Source organism: Rhincodon typus, chromosome 45 (genome assembly GCF_021869965.1).
Source record: "Rhincodon typus isolate 14 chromosome 45, sRhiTyp1.1, whole genome shotgun sequence".
Taxonomy (NCBI): Eukaryota; Metazoa; Chordata; class Chondrichthyes; order Orectolobiformes; family Rhincodontidae; genus Rhincodon; species Rhincodon typus.
Genome location: NC_063376.1, coordinates 10908213 through 10928153, shown reverse-complemented (window position 1 = coordinate 10928153; position 19941 = coordinate 10908213). Strand labels below are relative to the sequence as shown.

Genomic DNA, 19941 nt, shown 5'->3' with positions numbered 1-19941 from the left:
CAGCGAGCGAGATTGCAAGCTTGCGACACCACAGACAGAGACCCACTAACAGAGACACACCCACACACAGAGATAAGGTCCATATGGCATGGATCTGGTGATGAGGTGCCTGGACAGGATGGAGAGCTGCTCTCCTTCATTGAAGGATTAACAACAAGAGGGCATCATTTTCAGGTGAAGAGCAGGAGGCTCGAGGGGAGTTGAGGAAATCTTTTTCACCCAGAGTGTGGTGGGATTGTGGAATACACATATGAGAGAGCAGTAGGGGTGGGAAAACCCAACTTTTAAAAAAGAATTTGATGAGCACTTGAAATGTCATTACAGCGCTAAATGAATGTTAAGTGGGATCAGTGCAGATAGGTCAGTACAGTCTCAAAGGGCCAAAGGGTCTCTTTTGCATTGTATGACTCTATGATATGGCAGACCTGGCTAATGGTTGCTGGATAACCCGAACTTTGAACTTGTGCCTCATCAGGTCTCGATGTAATTCTTCAAAGTGTTTGAATTTCTTTTTCACCATCCACGTGAAGTCTCCATGCGTTATCCTCATCATATAGACTGTACTTGGCCGAACCTTGGGTGGTGGGGAGGGAAGACACAAACCATGTGGTGTTAGGTTTGACTGCACAAAACTTGTCAGAAATTTGATGTTAAAAAGCCTGACTGCATACTCCAAGACAAATGAAGTAACTAAGAATGCATTATTCCTACTCCGCATCACATTAGCACAGCTATCCTCACTACCGAAGACAGCTTAATCTTTGTCTGGACTCTGTCACGACTCTGGGCTATAAGTAACCTCTCCACCACAATTCTGATTTTGTTTACGGGATGTGAATGTCATTTTGTTGTCATTCCTAATTGCCCCTTGAGAAGGTGGTGATGGGCTGCCTTTTGGAGCCACTCTAGTCCATGTGGTGTAGGCAGACCCACCACGGTGTTAGGGAGGAAATTCCAGGATTTTGTTCCAAAGACACTGAAGGAGCAAGTGATATATTTCCATGTCATTGAGTGGCTTGGCAGGAAGTAAGTTCCCATGCATCTGCTGGCCTTGTCCTTCTAGATGGACGAGATTCTGGGATTTGGAAGGTGCTACCTAAGGACCATTGGTGAATTTCTGCAGTGCACGCTGTAGATGGTACACACTGCTGCGACTGAGTGTCGGTGATGGAGGGAGTGGATGCTTGTTGATGTGGTGCCAATCAAGCCAGACGTTTTGCCCTGGATGGTATTGAGTTTCCCGAGTGTTGTTGGAACTGCATTCATCCAGCCAAGTGAAGTGTGTTCCAACGTAACCTTATTCAAACCAGACAGCACAGAGGGAGGCCTTTTGGCCCAACTCACTTGTACTGGCTCTTTGAAAGTGTTATCCGATTCATGCGGCTTTTTGCCAATAGCCAATAACTCCTCTTTTTGAAACTAATTCTGTTTCTTAAACAAGCATTCTTCGGCAAACTACCTCTTGCTCGAACTCTCACCATCCTCAGAGCTCACTTGACATAACAGCCAGTGATTCATGCAGGACATGTTCCATCTACTATTAAGCTCGGAGCATTCTCGGGACATTAAAGGGAGGGTCTTCATGGAGAGGCAGAACATTCCTACCTTAAACCCTCGCAGATGGCGTTCGATACCTTCGATGTGGACCGTCACTGGCACACCCTTCATAAACACTTGTCGTTTCCGCTCCTTAAAGGGTTTGATATTGTAGACCAGGAAATAACGATTGGGGAGCTCATCTGAAAAGTACATTTACAACACCGACACCTTACATTTACGTAGCACCTTTCAAAAAGGTAGGACAAACATCCTGAGGAGATACTAATACAGGCAGCCTCAAGCTTGGTCAGAAACAGAGGTTTTACGGGATGCTCTTATAACCCTTGCACAAGACGCAAGAGCAGAAGTCGACTATTTGGCCCTTTGAGTCTGCTTCGTCATTCGATCGATCACACTTGCGGTGTCTGTAGGTGTTTTTGGTGACTTACCTATGCTCTCTTCCCATTCGATGTGATCCACTTCATCCTCGTACATCGGGAGGTCATCCAGATGAGGATGGGACTCAGAGTCCAAGCTCAACACTGGCTCAAAATCGTGAGCCATTCTCCACACCTAACGCACACAGTTCATTGAAGGGACTGAAAAAAAAAGAGACAAAAAAAAAAAAGGTCACCCAGGGACAGGAAAAAAGAAAGACACATTCACCAGCTTCAGGAATCTGTATTGCCTGTCGAATGGAAGACTCTGTATTTGTGTAGCACCCTTCCAACCCCACAACCACTTCCATCTAGAAGGACAAAGGCAGCAGATACATGGGAACACCATCTCCTGCAAGTTCCCCTTCAAGCCACTCACCATCCTGACTTGGAAATATATCCCTGTTCCTTCATTGTCACTGGGTCAAAATCCTGGAATTCCCTCCCTAATGGCATTGTGCGTCAACCCACAGCAGGTGGAATGCATTGGTTCAAGACGACAACTCACTACCACCTTCTCAAATGCAATTATGGAAAGGCAATGAAAACCAGTGACACCCACATCCCACAAATGAATAATTAAAAAAAAGCTATCTGAGCACAGCAAGATTCCGTACAATGTTACTTATGCACAAGATAATTTTTTGTTCTTCAAAAAAGAATATTGGCTCCAGTGCACCATTCCACTGCTTTTCTGTCACATTAATTGCAAACAGGCAAATTCAAAACAGTAGAAGGCCATTCAGCACCCCCAGCCTGCATAATTTCTCTACTTTTATACAAAAACAGAAAGTGCTGGAGAAACTCAGCAGGTTTAGCAGCATCTGTGAAGAATTAGAATTAACATTTTGAGTCCAGAGAACCTCTCTCAGTTGTTTTTGTTTCAGATCTCCGGCACATGCAGTTTGTTTTGTCCTTACTTTTGTGTTCAATTTCACTTGCAATAATTCTTTAACATTCTGTTAACATTCTTTGATACTTGCTGTACCCGCAAAGTAAGGTTTTGTACCTCATGCACCAGAATAAAGATCCCTCTGCACCTCAAACTCTGCAATCATATTCTGTTTAAGTCAAACTTCTTCCTGCCAAAGTGAAGAACTTCCCATATGGTACTTTGTCTGCCAGATTTTTGCCCACTGACTTGCCCTATCTGTAATCAGTCTGCGAGCACCTTATGTCCTTCCTACAACACACTTTCTTAGCTATCTTGGTGTCATCTGAAAATTTAGCCATCATCCCTTTGCTCCCTTCATCTAAGTCAATAACAAAAATTGACCCCAGTACAGACCTCTCTAGAACTTTGCTGATCACATCCTGCCAAAGCCCTGCTTCTGTATACTGTGCTTTCTGCAGCCAGCCAATCCTCTATCTGTGCTGGATATGTTACCCACTATACCATAAGCTTTTATTTTCCACAATAGTGTGACACCTTATCAAATGCTTTCTGGAAATCCAAATACATTACATCCTTTATCCACAGTGCTCATCACTGCTTCAAAGAAAACTCCAATTGGTTAACCATTAAATCCTTTTTACTAACCATGCTGACTTTCCTTGATTACATTTAATTGTTCAGAGTGCCCAAGTATAGCTGATAATCTTTGGCAGCCAGATATTGAGGGATGAGTTAGTCTGCTTTCCTTAACTGTTTTTTTGTGCTTTGTAATTTAACACAAACTCCAGTCTGCTTGTTGTCCTTCCTGACCTACTGGCAAAGAACAGCCCTTTTCCATTTCCTTATTTAATAAACTACCAAGTCTCTACCAGGGATAGTGCAACAACAACTGGGGCGGTAGGAAGAGAGTGTGGGAACTAATTTAAGATGGAGTTTAGGAGGGCGGCAAAATAAGGCATTATAGCCCTCATGGGTCCACCTCTCTGTGAAAGACTAGACAGTCTTGGTAGACACTGCATGCTCCTTCTCGAAAGACATCTTGGAGAAAATCAGCCCTGTTTTTATATCCAGAAGTGTTTTCACATACAACTGAATGGTTTCTTTTCCATCACCAATCACCCATGTTACTTTTCATCTTTGTTTCCAATTTTCAATGTTTCCAATTAACACACAACTGAACAATTCTTTTCTATCACCAAATTGCCTATGGTACTTTTTCACCCATTAACCGCCATCAGTCTTTCCTTTTTAACCTATTTCTCTAATTAACCTCTTCAGAGACGTCATTACACACCTCTGGAGCAGGTGGAACTTGAATCCAGGTCTCTCTGTCCAAGGGTAGGGACACTACCACTGTGCGACAAGAGGGCCAAAACGATCACAGCAATCTTTTGATAGCATCCAACAAACACTGAAGTCAGACGTCTTACCAACTAGGCCAAGTGACCAAATCATTAACCACCACAAGTAAATCACCCATGCTTTGATTGATTGATTCTAAATTGATTAATTTATGTGCAAAGCCCAATAAGGGCCAGAAAATCCTCCTGTACCCGGAAGAATTAAATACACGGAACTGCATGCTTTCCTACCACCAAAATCACCATGACTTTTGTTTTTGCCCTTTTTCAAAAAAAAAAAAACACCTAGTAACTACCACTAGTTAAAACATCTGTGTATCCAAATGAGTATTTACAAGCAAAGCTCATTATGGGCAATGCAAACCATCAAAGGTGAGGGGGGTGGAATAGGGAGAGCAGGAAGGGACTAAATTAAAATGGAGTTGGAGTGGGAAATAAAGCACTGTATTCCCCCATGGTGCCCATCTCTCTCTAAAGGCATTGACAACATTGATGGACAGCCAGGCACAAATGTAACTTTGGAAGAGGGGCAGGCAGTCGGCAGAGATGATCCCCTCCACAGCCCACTGCATGAACTGTTTATAACCAAAGTGGCCAGGGCCATGAGCAGACCCATGAGGAGATCCCCTTATTCGCCCATACTCTTCCACATCAGCTAGCCAAAAATCAGGGACACGAGGCTGAATTGCAACCAAAAATACAACAAAAGAGTTTTCAAATAATTAAAAAGGGAGTGCAAATGCCGATAACGAACATAAACATGGTCCACAAATGCCATGTTGCTGCAAAATAAACAACTGGGCTGGGAGTCCGCAATCTACAGTTACAAGGGACCCCTGTGTGCAATACCATAGAATCACAGAATCCCTACAGTGTGGAAATAGGCCCTTCGGCCCAACAAGTCCACACCAACCCTTAGAGCATCCCACCCAGACACATCCCCCTATAACCCACCTAATTTACACATCCCTGGACACTATGGGCAATTTAGCATGGCCAACCCACCTAGCCTGTGCATCTTTGGACTGTGGGAGAAACTGGAGTACCTGGAGGAAATCCATGCAGACCTGGGGGGAAATGTGCAAACTCCACACAGACAGTTGCCCGAGGGTGGAATTGAACCCAGGTCCCTGGAGCTGTGAGGCAGCAGTGCTAACCACTGAGCCACCATGCCACCCTCCACCTCAGGTCCCTAATGGAAAGAGGGAGGACACCCACATAGAGCCCTCCACCAGGGATCCCTGCCACCTGGCAGTAAATAACCACACCAAGGTGTGTCCTGGCAGTGGGCACAGGACTCAAGGTGGATAGTGTGCAACAGCAGCCTATACACAAAAAAACACAGAGTCAGAAAGACACGACATAAACCTAAGAGATAGCTCAGGTTGTGGGGCACATGCTCCTGAGGGAGGTTCAGGAAATGTGAAATTCCGTCCGAGCAGTGGCACCTGCTGACGGGATTCCTCCAACCTGTGCAGAACGTTGGGTCTAAGCACTACTTTTCAGGTGGTCGATGTCATTGGCTGCAAGCTGATTGCCCACCAATGCCCCGAAGAAAATCATCCCTTTCTACTATTACTACTGCACTCACTCAGGTGAGTGTCTCGCTGTGCTTACCTGTCAAACTGGGCCTTAAAATCTATTCTAGCAGACTGAACAGGCATATTCCACTTCTCCTTTTAGATTTAAAGACCAGTGATATAAAGGTCCTGGTCATTCGAGTGACTGTCACCTTGAGATTTCACTTTGAGATTTCTGTCTGCAAACCCTTCCCTTCTAATATCCTGAACCAACGTTTCCAGACTACGTTGGCCTCCCCGAATTCACTTCCTGTGCCATCAGTTATAACAGATGAACAGTTTCTTCCTGCTCCCTCCCTCCCAGGATGAAAACAAAGAAATGGAAAGGGGAGATATTGTCTTGCTCCCAGATGTTGTACAGAAGTAGTTTAATTCTGAAGCTCACTGGACAAACTGGATGACTGGATGACTGAATGAACCCCTGCCCACACACACAGAAGGTGAATGGCTTTTCCCCAGCGTTGGCCCACTGGTACGGAGGAGAAAGACATGTCCTCAGTTTAATATCTCAACTGAGAGGTGGAGCCTCTGACAGTGGACAGGGGATGGGGTACAAGCCTTGAATTAAGAATGAACCCACAACTTTCTGACTCAGAGATGGGTATGTAGGAACAAAAGTAGGCCACTTAGCCCCCTACAGCCTGTTCTGCCATTCAATGAGCTCTGCGGCCAAACTCCACATAACTGCCTTTGGCCCATATCCCTTTATACCTTAGATTTTTGTTAAACAATCTCAGATTTAAAATTAACGATTGATCAGAGTACAGCCTAAGACTCAGCTGACACCTAAACTACGAGTTGCTGGGGAAGGCAGAGTTGGATAACTAAACTCTCAAGTGTCTTCACATCCAGGAAAGCTACCAGAACAGATCCATGGATAAGGGAGGATTAAGGTGAGAAAAACTTTCATCAAGCCTGCCTGGAATTTTTCTTTAAACTGAGAGATTAGAGCTTCACAAGTTATTAGACACATTAAATTTCAGTCTAGCTGGGAGTCTAAGAAGCATCCACTGCTTGATAGTTTGAACCCAGCATTGAGTGGCATGGGAAGGGGGTCCTCATATTTATTGACATTTATTCACATTTATTTAAGTAAATTCTTGAAAGAGCAGACAGAGCTCAAAGCAAATTAAGGCATTACTCTCACCTCCGGATTCAGGCACTCAGATCACACCGACCAGTTCAGGGTCATCCCAAACAGCTGTTAAAATTTCAGCATTTTGGAGAAAACTCAACCCAGCATTGTTGTTCTGTACTGCAATTGGACAGTCAGAATAAGACTTTTTACTGCACAGAAAGGAGGTAATTTGGTGCATCAACACTTAAAAAGCTCAACACCATCCAGGACAAAGCATCCGGTTTGGTTGGCAGCACATCCACAAACATTCACTCCTTTAATCACTGACACTCAGTAACAGTGATATGTACGATCTACAAGATGAACTGCAGAAATTAACACAGGCTTCTCGGGCAGTACCTTCCAAACCCACAACCACTAGCATCTAGAACAACAAGGGCAGCAGAAACATCACCACCCAAGTTCCCCTCCAAACCACTCACTGTCCGGACTTGGAAATATATCACTTCAGGTGTCACCACATCAAAAATCGAGGAACTCCTTCCCTAAGGACACTGCAAGTCTATCTAGAGCAAACAGACTGCAGTGGTTCAAGAAGGCAGCTCACCATCACCTTCTCAAAAGGTATTTAGGGACAGGCAATAAGTTCTGGCTCAGGCAGCAACGCCCACATCCCATGAGTGAATTTTTTAAAAAAAAATTTAGCTTAGAAAATCCACCAAGGTGGAAAGCTTTCGGAGCGGTTTTGGAGGTGGTGAAGCTGGGGTCAAAAACAAGTATAGCCTCTCTCCTAGAAAAGAATACAGGACAGTCAGGGAAAAACATAACTTCCTTGGCATAAATGTTTTCGCTTTTGAAACTTCCTAAACTAGAGTGATTGGTTAGAAATTCACAGATTACTGAAAGACTGAGGAAGAATTGATTTGCGGTTTGGAGACTGTTCATGTAAGAAGACTTCACAGTTCATGGGCTAAAATCTGGGTAGATGCAGTAAAATTTAAATCGTTGACACAGAAGGTTCATTTCTCTGCATTTAAAATGCTGTAAAGTGCTGGTTTTGGCAAATAGATGAGAGTTTATTTTGCTGTGAATTTCTTTTTTTTAAAAAAAAAGTTCTATATTTGGACAACTTGCTTTTTTTTTTCCCTCCCTCCCTTTGTAATAACTTTCTGTTGTATTGTGAAAGAAACTCTGCAACGTCATGTGCCTCTGTTTCAGTGAGCGGCCACTCATATTAAAGTATGATCTATCAAGTCAAATTTCATCCTAGGATCTGATTCATCCAGTAGTAACGCCATCTGGAGTCAACAGTATATTTCTATAAAAATATTCACTGACACCACTTCCAACACTGAGACAGCATTCCAAAGACACAGAACCTGAGAAGAAAAGATTATTAAGACCAACCAAAACAAATCACCCCTAAATTTTAAACCTTGCCCCTTAATTCTGGGTTGCTCCGCAAGAGGAAACATCCTTTTCACATCAACCTTGTCAAGACCATTCAGGATCCTTCTTTCTTTGATGAAGGCATCCTCAACTCTTTTAAACTCAAGTAGAAACAAGCCCAGTCCATCTCAAACAACTCACTCATTCCTGGTATCAATCTAGTAAACCACCTTTGATCCACCTCCAATGCATTTACATCTTCCCCTCCACTATAAAGTCACAAGTGGGATGTTCACCGATGATTGCATAATGCTCAGCACCATTCATGACTCCTCAGATACAGAAGCAGTTCATGTTCAAATACAACAAGATTTGGACAATATCCAAGCTTGGGCTGACAAGTAGCAAATAATATGCACCCCACACAAATGCCAGCCAATGACCATCTTCATTAAGTACCAAACAAATAAACTAACCACCACCCTTTCACATTCAAAGGTATTACCATCGCTGATACCCCCACTGTCAACATCCTGTGATTTACCATTGATCAGGACCTGAACTGAACGGAACCGAACCACATAAAAAGTGACTATAAAAGCAGGTCAGAAGCTAGGAATACTGCAAGTAACACACCTTCAAACTCCCAAAGCATTCTACAAGGCTCACGTCAACACTGATAGAACACTCCCCACTTGCCTGGATAGAGCGCAACTACAACAATACTCAAGAAGCTCGACACCATCCAGGACAAAGCGGCACACTTGATTCCCATCACATCCACAAACATCCACTCCCTCCACCACCAACGCTTAGTAGCAGCAGTGCGTACTATCTACAAGATACACTGCAGAAATTCACCAAAGACCCGCAGACAGCACTTTTCATAACCACAACCACTCCCATCTTGAACAAGTACAGCAGATACATAGGAACACCATTGTCCTACAAGCTGACCTCCAAGCCACTCTCCACCTTGACTTGGAAATATATCGCTGTTCCTTCAGTGTTGCTGGATCAAAATCCTGGAACTCGCTCCAAAACAGCATCGTAGGTCTACTCAAGCATGTGAACCGCAGCAGTGGAAGACGGTAGCTCACCAGCACCGTCTCCAGGACATTGAATGCTGGCTCAGATAGCAACACCCATATCCCAAAAAAAGAATAAAACTAAAATCCCTCCCCAAATAAGGAGATAAAACTGTAAACAGTTTGAGAGATATGGTCTCACGTGCCCTGCATAACTGAAGCAAAACATCCTCACTTTTATATTTAATACACTTGTGGCAAAAGACAGCATCTCACTGCTATACTTAATTATGCGTGTATCTGCACACTAACATTTCTTGATAGATAATCACAGACTAATTGAGAGTAAGTTCAGCTTTGCACTAGTTAAGGTACAAATCAACCACGGACTAGTTATTGTACAAATCAGTTATGATCTAATTAGGATGTGGATCAACCATGATCTAGTTATAAAACAAACTGCCTTTAAAATAATTAAGGTACAGTTCAACAGAGACAGATTAGCACTAGTTAAAATACAGATCAAACACAAGTGGTTAATACACAGATCAACTACAATCTAGGAAGTGACAAAGTTGATAGATGAGGGAAGGGCTGTAGATGTCATTTACATGGACTTCAGTAAGGCGGTTGATATGGTTCCCCATGGTAGGCTGATGGAGAAAGTGAAGTCGCATGGGGTCCAGGGTGTACTAGCTAGATGGATAGAGAACTGACTGGGCAATAGGAGACAGAGAGTTGTAGGAGAAGGGAGTTTCTCAAAATGGAGAACTGTGACCAGTGGTGTTCCACAGGGATCCGTGTTGGGACCACTGTTGTTTGTGATATACATAAATGATCTGGAGGAAGGTATAGATGGTCTGATTAGCAAGTTTGCAGATGACACTAAGATTGGTGGGGTAGCAGATAGTGACGGGGACTGTCGGAGAATGCAGCAGAATATAGATAGATTGGAGAGTTGGGTGGAGAAATGGCAGATGGAGTTCAATCCAGGCAAATGCAAGGTGATGCATTTTGGAAGATCCAATTCAAGAGTGAACTATACGGTAAATGGAAAAGCCCTGGGAAAAATTGATGCACAGAGAGAGCAGGGTGTTCAGGTCCATTGTACCCTGAAGGTGGCATTGCAGGTCGATAGAGTGGTCAAGAAGGCATACGGCATGCTTTCATTCATTGGATGGGCTATTGAGTACAAGAGTTGGCAGGTCATGTTACAGTTGTATAGGACTTTGGTTCTACCACATTTGGAATACTGCGTACACTTCTGGTCGCCACATTACCAGAAGGATGTGGTTGCTTTGGAGAGGGTGCAGAGGAGGCTCACCAGGATGTTGCCTGGTATGGAGGGTGCTAGCTATGAGGAGAGGTTGAGTAGATTAGGATTATTTACATTAGAAAGACGGAGGTTGAGGGGGGACCTGATTGAGGTCTATAAAATCATGAGAGGTATAGACAGGGCGGATAGCAAGAAGCTTTTTCCCCCCAGAGTGGGGGACTCAATTACTAGGGGTCACGATTTCAAGGTAAGAGGGGAAAAGTTTAAGGGAGATATGCGTGGAAAGTTCTTTACGCAGAAGGTGGTGGGTGCCTGGAACGCGTTGCCAGCGGAGGTGGTAGAGGCGGGCACGATAGCGTCATTTAAGATGTATCTAGACAGATACATGAATGGGCAGGGAGCAGAGGGATACAGATCCTTGGAAAATAGGTGACAGGTTTAGATAGAGGATCTGGATCGGCACAGGCTTGGAGGGCCAAAGGGCCTGTTCCTATGCTGTAATTTTCTTTGTTCTAGTTAAGATGCGGTTCAACTATGTTCAGACAAGAGACTATATCATCCACAAACTACTTAAGATATAGATTGTCCACAAGCTAGTGAACGTGGAGGTCAGCCACAAACTGTCAGTCACAAACAGAACAAAGAGCAAAGAAAAGAAAATTACAGTACAGGAACAGGCCCTTCGGCCCTCCAAGCCTGTACTCACATGCTGCCCGTCACAACTAATACACCCTACCATTCCAGGGACCTTATCCCTCTATGCCTATGCTATTCATATATTTGTCAAGACGCCCTTTAAAAGTCACTGTCGTATCTGCTTCCACTACCTCCCCCGGCAGCGAGTTCCAGGCACCCACCACTCTCTATGTAAAAAAACTTGCCTCATACATAACCTTTAAACCTTGCCCCTAGTACCTTAAACCCATGGCCCCTGGTAACTGACTCTTCCACCCTGGGAAAAAGCTTCTGACTGTCCACTCTGTCCATGCCCTTCATAATCTTGTAGACCTCTATCAGGTCCTTCCTCAACCTCCGTCATTCCAGTGAGATCATCCCAAGTTTCTCCAACCTCTCCTCACAGCTAATGGCCTCCATACCAGGTAACATCCAGGTAAATCTTTTCTGTACCCTCTCCAAAGCCACCACATCCTTCTGGTAATGTGGCGACCAGAATTAAACACAATATTCCAAATGCGGCCTAACTAAGGTTCTATAAAGCTGCAACATTAGAACATAGAACATAGAACAGTACAGTCCCTTCCACCCACGATGTTGTGCCGACCTATTATCCTACTAAGATCAATCTACCCTGCATACCCTACATTTTACTATCCTCCATGTGCCTATCCAAGAGTTGCTTAAAAGTTTCTAAAAGTATCTGACTCCATTAACACTGCCGGCAGCGCATTCCACACGCCCACCACTCTCTGTTTGAAGAACCTACCTCTGACATCTCCCTTGTACTTTTCTCCAATCACCTTAAAATTATGCCCCCTCGTAATAGTCATTTCTGCCCTGGGAAAAAAGTCTCTCACTATCCACTCTATCTATGCCTCTCATCATCTTATAGACCGCTATCAAGTCACTTCTCATCCTTCATCGCTTCAATGAAAAAAGCCCTAGCTCCCTCAACCATTTCTCATAAGACCTGCCCTCCAGTACCTGCCAATTTTTAAACTCAATGTCCTGGCCGATGAAGGCAAACATGCCATATGCCTTGTTGACCACCTTTTCCACCTGCGTTGCCACTTTCAGTGACCTGTGTACCTATACACCCAGATCCCTCTGCCTATCAGTACTCTTAAGGATTCTGCCATTTACTGTATATTTTCCATCTGGATTAGATCTTCTAAAAGACGAGGGGGGGGGGACGAGGGAGGGGGAAACGAGGGAAGGCGTGGGGGGGGATAAAGGTTGGACAGAATGCCGATAATCACTCACCAGTCTGCAAATTCAAAAATCACTCATAACAAGCAATGCAGGATTTAGCAGTAAACATGCCTACCACATGATGCAGTGCTTAACAGCGAAGGAGAAGTTCCGGACTGCAGGAGGAATCTGGACAATTTGACCCTCCCTCGCGTCATTCCTGACGAGAACCTCCTCCCTGAGGCCCCTTTTCGTCCCGTGGTCCATGCTGGGCAGAATGCACCACCCACTGAGAGGTCGCTCGTCGACCTCTTCCCAGACAGGAGGAAAAGAACAGCAGCTGTGCGAGAGAGATTAGCTGGCAGGCCAAGCCTCACTCCCGGTCTCTCTCTTTCCCACAGGCTACACCCATCTGACTGCAGTTTGCTGTAATCACTGAGAAACTTCCGCCAACTTCAGTCTAGTCCGCTCGCACTCCCAGCCCAGATAACGCTGTCATGCGATTAAACACTAAACCACAGATACTTCAAATCCCTGCTCGTCTTTATTACCAATTACACTTTTCCACACCAACCCCCCGTTATTCATATGAGCACCTCAGCAGCTAGGAGCAACAGTAAGCCATTCAGCCCCTTGAGAGTGCTCTACAATTCGATAAAATCATGGCTAATCTCATCTCGGCCTCAACTCCATTTCCATACCTGGTCCCTTTAATCCGATACCAATTTAAAATCTGTCTAAATCCTCCTTAATTTTATTCAGTGTCTTTACATCCACTGTACTCCACAGATTCACAAGCCTTTCAAAGAAGTAATTCCTCACTTCCATTTTAAACCTGCCATCTCTTAACCTAAATTGATGATCTGTGTCCCCTCATTGTAGATTTTTGTGAAATTCTCCGACTGACTTGTCTTCTAGATGTAGGTCAACAGAAAGCACAAATCAAGTTTCTGTGCTGAACAAGAATTTCTACTCACTACTAATAAATAGATCCTAATGACAGGTAAACAATTATGAATGACATATACCTGAGTTAAAATTCTTCTAAATCTCCCCCTCTACCCACATGCAGATGAAAAAATAAATTGTGTGCGCTTGAATTGGGCTTACACTCCCAAGACTATAAAAGATAGGAACAGGAGTAGGCCATTCCGGCACACAAGCATGCTCCGCCATTTAATAGGATCATGGCTGACCTGACATTTCTCAACCTACCTTTCTGCCATTTCCTCCATCTAACCAAAAATCTATCTCAGCCTTAAATATACACAAGGACTCTGCCCTCACAGCTATTCTGTAACAAGAAGTTCTTAAGACTCCCAACCCTCTGAGATGAAGTTCCTCCTCATTTCAATCTTAAATTGGCATCCCTTTATTCTGAGACTATGTCCTCTGGTCTGATGCTCTCACATGAGAGGGCACATCCTCCCAGGATACCCTTTCAAACCTCTTAACAATCCTCTATGCTTCAATGAGATCACCTCAGTCTTCTAAATTCCAGTGAATAGAGTCCCAAACTGTTTAATCTTGGCTAATAAGACAATCCCTCCTTACCAAGGATCATCCTAGTAAACCTGCTCTGAACTGCCTGTAATAGTCATACAGAGCACAGAAACAGACCCTTCAGTCCAACTAGTCCATGCCAACCGTGTTTCCAAATTAAACTAGTCCCAATTGCCTGTGTTTGGCCCAAATCCCTCCAAACCATTCTGATTCAAGCACCTACCCAAATATCTTTTAAATATTGTAACTGTCCCCATTAGCATTTCCTCTGGCAATTCATTCGACATACAAACCACTCTGTGTGTTAAAAAGTTGCCCCTCATCTTTTTAAAACTTGCTCCCCTCATCTTAAAACTACGCCCTCAGTTTTGAACTCCCCCACCCTAGGGAAAAGACCCTTGCTATTCACCTTAGCTGTACCCCTCATGATTTTATAAACCTCTATAAGGTTGAGGGTCACCCCACAATCTCCTACACTCCAGTGAAAAAAAATTCCAGCCTCTCTACAACTCAAAACCCTCTATTTCCACAAACATCTTGATAAATATTTTCTGAACCCTCTGATGAAATGGTATCATTCCTTAAATATGGGGACCAAAAGATGCACTTAGTACACTTACAAACTCAAAGGAGATATTAAGATTTGCAAAGACAGGTAACTTAATGGGAATGACTTAACTCATACAGGACATTAATGAGACTCATCTAGAGTACTGTGTATAGTACTGGTTGCCATACCCACAAAGGTTGTTAATGTGCTAGAAGCAGTTTACAGAAGGTTTACCAGACTAATACTGGGAATGAGCAGACCACTTTATGAGGAAAGGCTGGAGTTTAGAAGAGTCAGAAGTGATTTAATGAAACATAGAAGATCCTGAGAGGACTTGCCCTAGTGGAGGGTGAAAGAAAGTTTACTCTTGTGGGAGAATTAGAACTAGGAGTCACCATTTAAAAAGAGGGGTGCCCATTTCAAATTGAGATGAAGAAATATTTTTTCTCTCAGGGGTTGTAATTTTTGGAATTCCCTTCCTCTTTTGTTGCAGTAGATGCACTATCTTTCAATATTTTTAAAGTCAGATGTAGATAGACTCTTGATTAGCGAGAGGATGAAAGATTATCAGGGGGAATATGCAGGAATGGAATGTTGAGGTTAAAATCAAATCAGCAATGATTTCTTATCGAATGGTGGAAGAGGATCAAAGGACAGAGTGGCCTACTCTCAGTAGTATGGAAAGACCCTAACCAGGCTCCAGAGACTTTTCGTCTTCTCAGTGACCCTTGTGCACGTATCCCTTCTGGGTCACTGGTGTTAGGGAGCCAACACTAACGTGGAGGAGGGTGGGGTCTGATACAGCTGGACGGTGGTGGGAGAGGTGCAAGGGAGATTTCAGGGAGGAACAAAATGAATGATCCTTTTTGAGCACACAAGCCAAATGCCAATTTGGTTTGCAAATGAGAAGGAAAATAAGAAATTTCCTGGAATAACTTTTAATATGCAAAACAAGGGAAGAAAGAGGGAGGCGGAGAAACATAGGAAAATCTTATAATGAACACAAATCTTCTTCCTCAGCACAATGGCCAGTCACCTCCTCTGGCATCATAGCCACTTCCTCAGATTTTCCTCCACCACTACTTCCCCAAAGCAGAGGGAGCCTCCTTGGGACCACTGCCAGCCCTAACTGCCCCCAAAGGTCAGCATCCGCTCAAAGCAGAAATAATGGCCTTATGGTATTATTACTGGACTGTTAACCTAGAGACCCAGCTAATGTTCTGGGGACATAGGTTTGAATCCTACCACGGCAGACAGTGCAAATTGAATTCAACAAATATCTGGAATTAAGAACTCTAATCGTGGTCATGAATTATTGTCAGGAAAACCTATCTAGTCCACTAAAGCCCGTTAGGGAAGGAAACTGCCGTCCTTACCCTACACGTGACTCCAGACCCACAGCAATGTGGTTGACTCTTAACTGCCCTCCGGGGATGGGCAATAAATGCTGACTGGCCAGTGATGCCCCTCATCCCATGAATGAATAAAGAAACTGCCTGCTGAACCTGGCTCCCCTGCCTGCTGTTGTCCAGGATTTCAACAGCGATTGAGTTTTTTGAAGAAATAACAACGAGAATTGATTAAGGCAGCGTGGTGCACATGATCTATGTCGCCTTTAGTAAGGCATTCACCAAGGTTCCGCATGGTAGACTGGTTAGCAAGGTTAGATCACATACAGGGAGAAGTAGCCATTTGGATGCAGAACTGGCTCGAAGGTAGGTCACAGATGGTGATGGTTGAGAGTTGTCAGTGAGGCGGCGGCAGCAGCATTGGAGCCAGGGACTCCTGGTTCTGGGGTGAGTATGGGTCCAGCACGGGACCCAGCCTTAACATTGGTGGCATTGGCGAGGTGGGCCCAGCGAGGAGACTGCACCTGAAGAGTGGTGACTCTGAAGTTGGTGGGTCTGACACAGGCAGTGGATGTGGGGTGGCAGTACAAGTGTTGTTGGCAAGATGGCCCAGGACGCGTGGCAGAGGCGGCGTAATGAAGATAGATTCTCTCTCAGCTCTATCTTTATATTCCTAGACTATTCAAAATAGCACTGATTGTGGCAACAGTTGAAGCTGTTCACTGTATTTTACTGTATAATTCAAGTGCCAATAAATCATTCAATTCAATCAACAGTATTAAAGTCACACATATTCCCCACCCTCAACCTCCACCTCAAGAGCAGACAAACTCTGCTTTTACACAGTTGTACTGTGAGATTGTAACAAAATACATGGTAAATCGACTATTTGGCCTCTTGAAGCCTGTTCCACCATCCAATATGATTACGGTCAACTCAGGACTTCATTTTCCGTCCATTCCCCATATCTCTGATGGACTTTCAGGCACAGAAAGCAATCAATCTCAGATCTCAAATAAGTTTATTTTGTCTTTGAATAAAATACAAATGCACTGGAGAGAGTGCAGAAGCGATTTACCAGAATGGTTCCAGAGGTGAGAAACTTCAGTGACAAGGACAGATCGAGGCTGGGGCTGTTCTCCTTGGAAAGAAGACGACCAAGAGAAAATCAGATAAATGTTCTCAAAGTAAAGAGTGGGCTGGATACAGTGGATAGGGAGAAGCTGTTACTGATCATAAAAGAAACAAGAATGAGGGGAGCGTGGATTTAAAGTGGTGTTCAAATGAAGCAAGGGCAACATGAGGAAAATCTTTTTCACACAGAGTTGTTAGGGTGTAGAACGCACTGCCTGGAAATGTGGTAGAGGCAGGTTCAAATGAGACATTCAAGATGGCATTGGGTGGCTATTGGATAGAAACAGTGTGCAGGGATATGGAGAATAGGCTGGAGATTGACATAAGGCAATAGAACTGGTGCAACCACAAAGGAGAATGGTCTCCTTTTGCTCCGTGATAATTCAGTAATTCCATGACTCAGGTTCGCCAGCTCTCTTGGGAGACAATTCCAAAGATTCCCTTGGAGTGAAACATTTCCTCATCTGTGTTCAAAATGGCTGATTACTCATCCCAAGGCAGAGAATCACCTTTGTTCCTGAACCTCCAGCTACAGCTGAAGGAGTGGAGCGGGGAATGGTTCCTATCCTGGTGCCTCCCTCTCCACCACTGAAGAATTCAAAACTGTCGAACAAAGCTAATTGGCCTGGCAATGAGGGGTCAAGTTGGGCCATCTTGTTTTCCTTCCAATGGCATCACCAAGTGACACCATTAAGAGAGGGCCAGATGGTTGGAAGGACCATCTTTCAGAGGCAATGTCAAGCAGAAACCCCATCACTATGGCGAGGACAGTACGGAAATGATCTGACTCAAGAGCTGGGTGACAGGGTATCCCTCGAGTAACAAACATGAGGGAGCAGACCATCTGCTTGCTCCCACCTCCCAGTGGGATCCTGCTGTGTGACTACTAGGCAGCCATCTCTCCCTCTCCGTCAGATTCACTAATGTCCTTTAGGGAAGGAAACTGCCATCCTTACCTGGTTTGGCCTACATGTGACTCCAGACCCACAGCAATGTGGTTGACTCTTAACTGCCCTCTGGGCAATTAGGGATGGGCAATAAATGCTGCCTAGCCAGCGACGCCCTCGTCCCGTCAATGAATAAAGAAAAAAAACAGATTGTGGTTGGTCATCACACGGCCATTGGGGCCATCCTGAGGCAGTGCAAAGAAACCCCGATGGGCCTGGAGTGGAATCTCACTGGCCCAGGCTCATGCAAGCTGCAAGAACTATCTGGAACCCATACAGCTGAGCTGGCAGTCACCAGAGGAGGAACCTGAGGTTTCTCCCATCCTCTCTCTCAGAGGAAGATGTTTCATAGCCCTCTGCAGGGGAGATGCTGACTTCTGACATATTTCAGATCGGAGCTTCCTCTCGGTTCAGTTTTGAGCAAACAAAACTTGTTTGATTCAGCGTCAGTTGAGTGGAACAGGTGACGGTAACTTCCAGTCAAGTTGGCAATGATGCCAAGAGGGTACTTTATCACAGAGCCAGTGAGATTCTTATCACAAATCAACTGAAAATGGACAATAGCGTGCCTTCTTCTTGCTCGTGTAAGCACCAGTCCCCAACTCGTGATTCAATTCAATCTCTCTTCTCGATTAGCCACAACAGGCTTAATTTAGAAAGGATCCAATCCCTCTTGGATATTTTTTCCCCCAATCCAATTGCATTTATGTTTGAAAATAAGTCCAATTAACCAGGCCTCCTGGAGACAAAGAGTGAGTTTATTTGGTACTAAACATAAGAAAACATAGAGGGATACTAAATGAGTATTTCATGTCAGTATTTACATAGAGAGGATATGGAAGCTAGAGTACTTGGTAAAATAAACAGTGATATACAATCCCTACAGAGTGGAAACAGGCCATTTGGCCCAACAAGTTCACACCGGCTCTCTGAAGAGCATGTCACCCAGACTCACCCCCCTACCCTATTCCTGCAGTTCCCATAGCTAATCCACCTAACCTACACATCCCTGGACACTATGGGCAATTTAGCATGGCCAATCCACCTAACCTGCACATCTTTGGACTGTGGGAGGAAACCCACGCAGACACGGGGAGAATGTGCAAACTCCACACAGACAGTTGCCTGAGGCTGGAATTGAACTGGAATAGACAAGTGTGTGCTGGGCTTTTTGCGGAAATATTTGTACCATTGTAGCCAGGGAAGACTCCAGGGTGGCTAATGTGGTGCCCTTATTTAAGAAAGGTGGCAAGAAAAGCCAGGGAATGATAGACTGGTGAGCCCGACATCAGTGGTGAATAAGCTGTTGGAGGGGATTCTGAGGGACAGGATTTACATTTATTTTGAAAGGCAAGGACTGATTAGGGATAGACAGCATAGTTTTGTGCATGGGAAATTGTATCTCACTAACTTGATCGTGTTTTCTGAAGAAGTGACAAAGAAGAATTATGAAGGCAAGGCGGTGATGTTGTGTACATGGACTTCAGCAAGGTGTTAGACAAGATTCCATGGAACCCAGCGAGAGCTAGCCATTTGGATAGAAAATTGGCTCGAAGGTAGGAGACAGACAGCAGGCCTATGACCAGCTGGATCCACTGCTTTTTGACGTTTATATAAATGATTTGGATGTGAACTTAAGAGGAATGGTTAGTACGTTTGCAAATTGGTGTAGTGGACACTGAAGAAGGTTATCTAAGAGTACAACAGGACCTTGAACAGATGGGCCAATGGGCCAAGGAGTGGAGATTGAGTTTAATTTAAATAAATGTGAGGTGTTGCATTTTGGTATGCCAAATCAGGGCAGGACTATTACGCTTAATGGTAGGATCCCCATAGTCGGGAATGCTGCCAAACAAAGAAACCTTGGGGTGCAGGCTCATGGTTCCTTGAAGGTAGAGTCACAAGTAGACAGGGTAGTGAAAGAGATAGTAGGAACTGCAGATGCTGGAGAATCCGAGACAACAAGGTGCAGGGCTGGATGAACACAGCAGGCCAAGCAGCATCAT

At 44.4% G+C, this 19941-nt stretch overlaps 1 protein-coding gene across 5 annotated transcripts in view; it reads right to left on the bottom strand.

Annotated features, from left to right (window-relative positions):
- The window catches only part of LOC109920481 (phospholipase D2-like), a 105956-nt gene that overhangs the window by 82210 nt on the left and 3805 nt on the right, over positions 1 to 19941 (bottom strand). For 3 of the 5 annotated variants that reach the window (XR_007266111.1, XM_048620133.1, XM_048620136.1), the window contains exons 2-4: positions 1989 to 2138; positions 1606 to 1739; positions 426 to 574 (exon numbers count right to left, since the gene is read on the bottom strand). Coding sequence is in view for 4 of the 5 variants with exons in the window: in XM_048620133.1 (XP_048476090.1) it covers positions 426 to 574; positions 1606 to 1739; positions 1989 to 2103 (398 nt within the window). In the remaining variant the exon portion in view is untranslated. Of the gene's footprint in view, positions 1 to 425; positions 575 to 1605; positions 1740 to 1988; positions 2139 to 12524; positions 12665 to 19941 lie in introns of those variants that run through there. The other 2 variants (XM_048620135.1, XM_048620134.1) reach the window with 2 other exon arrangements.